Consider the following 2,130-nt stretch of genomic DNA (forward strand, 5'->3'; position numbering starts at 1 on the left):
GAGCAAAGTTACAGAGGTTTTAGTAAAGAAATAATTTAGTGTTTAGTCATTCTGCACAGGACAGACCATGATGACATCTTGACATTTGAACTGTGTTTAATGAATGTAAACACAGTTTCCATGAGCTTTTAGCCAAGATTCTTAGGTTTTTATTGACACTAAACATGTCCAGGTTCAACAGAAGTTTAAAAAAAATAGAAAATGAAAAAAACTGTTTTGGGGCTCAAGAGTTTAAATCCAAGATGGCCGCCGCAGCCAGGCGGGCCACGAGCAAACAGTTTGATGTGATTCCTGCTCTTCAAGGTCAAAATCATCGAGAAGTAAAAGTTCTGTCTGTGGCTTCGCTCACTGAGTTGAAGTAATTTAATAAATCGCATCACAGATCAGAAGTTTTGGGCTGAAATGACTCATTTCTTCAGCAGCGAGAGGAAGAGCCGAGAAACTCATCAGTTTTCAGCAGAAACAAATCAGGCAGAAAACCTTGTTTGTGATTATAAAACATTAATATGGAAATGAAGACTTAATGAYGTGATCCTTTACAAATCACAGAGGTTAAAGCTGTGGATTCTCTCAACTCTTTGTTTCTGAGGGTTTTTTTTCTTTACTTATTCCAGCTTTTTAATGAAAACTCTTTGAAGCATCAGTTTGGAGAAACATTTACAGAGCAGCCAGGGCTGCATGGAAGTGCTACAGCTAGCTGCTGCTACCACCATGGTAGGCTTAGAACCCTCTTCAGTCCTTTAGCTGTGTTCAGACCTGAGGTTTCTCCAAACTGAGGTCCTTCAAAGAGCCATCTGCAGCAGGTAAGATACTGATTACAGCTTTGACACTGAACCAGACTTCAAAGCATCTTTTAAAGACAGGATGGTCCTGATGTGGACCCAGATCATGGTTCTGGTTTGGACTCAGATCCTGCTTCTGGTTTGGACTCAGACTGTAGTTCTGATGTGGACTCAGATCCTGGTTCTGGTCTCCTGTCCTCTGCAGGTCCTCCAACACGCCCACCAGCCTCTGCACCTGAGGAAGGGGGACTTCTACTCCTACCTGTCCCTGTCGTCCCACGACAGCGACTGTGGTGAGGTGAGTCAGTGCAGCGAGGACCAGAGCTCCACCCCCCCACCCTACAGCATCCCGTCATGCACCAGTCCAGACCCCTGCAGTCCAGACCCCTGCAGTCCAGACCCCTGCAGTCCAGACTCCTGCAGTCCAGCACTGCAGACCAAACAACCAGACCGCCTCTCTGATCCTGAACCAGCCTGTGGTCTGGACCTGAGATGTGCCGGGGTGGCCTCGGCGCCCCCCAGCCCCGACATCCGTGACGAGGAGACCCTGTTTGCAGCCTGCACCGAGGAGGTGTACCTGGGTCCGCCCCTCTGCTACAGCCTGCTGCTGTGCAGGAAGCCACGCCCCTTCCTGCACAGGTCCACTTCCAGCGACGGGCTGAGCGGACCCCGCTGGCCCCAGGTGGACCCGTACCAAGATCACCTGTACTTCCAGGGCTCGGGGCCCAGCCCGTGTCCTTCCTGGCCCCCCGAGGAGCTCCGCCCCCTCTGTGAGGCTCCTGCAGGAGCTCCTCTGCAGGAGCAGAGGATCTGTAATGAGGGGCCTCCTTATCTTAATCCCGGGCTGCGTGTCGCCCTGATAGACTCGTCTGCAGCTGAATGTTTGGCAGATTCTGAGACGCTTGGATCCAATATGGACGCCGTAATGACCGAGATAAGTGTCTGCAGCTCCGCTACAAATCCCTCAAAAGAGCCAGCCGCYGCCGCCGCYGCCGCCGCCGCCACGCGTATTAATCCTGAAATTAACTGCTCAGCGATGAGTGGGGCTGATAGGGAGGAGCCGGAGCGGCGCGCAGAGGTAGATACCCGACAGGAGGCGCAGGAGGAGGAGGGYGGGGACGGGTGGAGCAGCTTGCAGCAGGATCCAAAGGCTACGATGGAGGAGCAGGTTAGTGTTGCGTGTGTTTACCTGATGTCATATCTCAGACRTTACACCCAGCCTTGATACACACTCCACCTCTCCTCTCCAGGTATTAGTCTGAGCCCAGGCGCTCTGAATATAATGAGGCTGAACGTTTCCAGGCCTGCAAACACACACACACACACACACACACACACACACACACAC

At 51.8% G+C, this 2,130-nt stretch overlaps 1 protein-coding gene across 1 annotated transcript in view; it reads left to right on the forward strand.

Moving 5' to 3' along the window:
• The window catches only part of LOC106528626 (A-kinase anchor protein 6), a gene marked incomplete at its 5' end in the record, with an annotated part of 8,514 nt that overhangs the window by 3,826 nt on the left and 2,558 nt on the right, over positions 1–2,130 (forward strand). Inside the window, 1 exon segment of the mRNA XM_014023841.1 lies at positions 988–1,950. Within this exon segment, the coding sequence (XP_013879295.1) occupies positions 988–1,950 (963 nt within the window).

The sequence above is a fragment of the Austrofundulus limnaeus genome, unplaced genomic scaffold, assembly GCF_001266775.1.
Source record: "Austrofundulus limnaeus strain Quisiro unplaced genomic scaffold, Austrofundulus_limnaeus-1.0 Scaffold392, whole genome shotgun sequence".
NCBI classification, from domain to species: domain Eukaryota; kingdom Metazoa; phylum Chordata; class Actinopteri; order Cyprinodontiformes; family Rivulidae; genus Austrofundulus; species Austrofundulus limnaeus.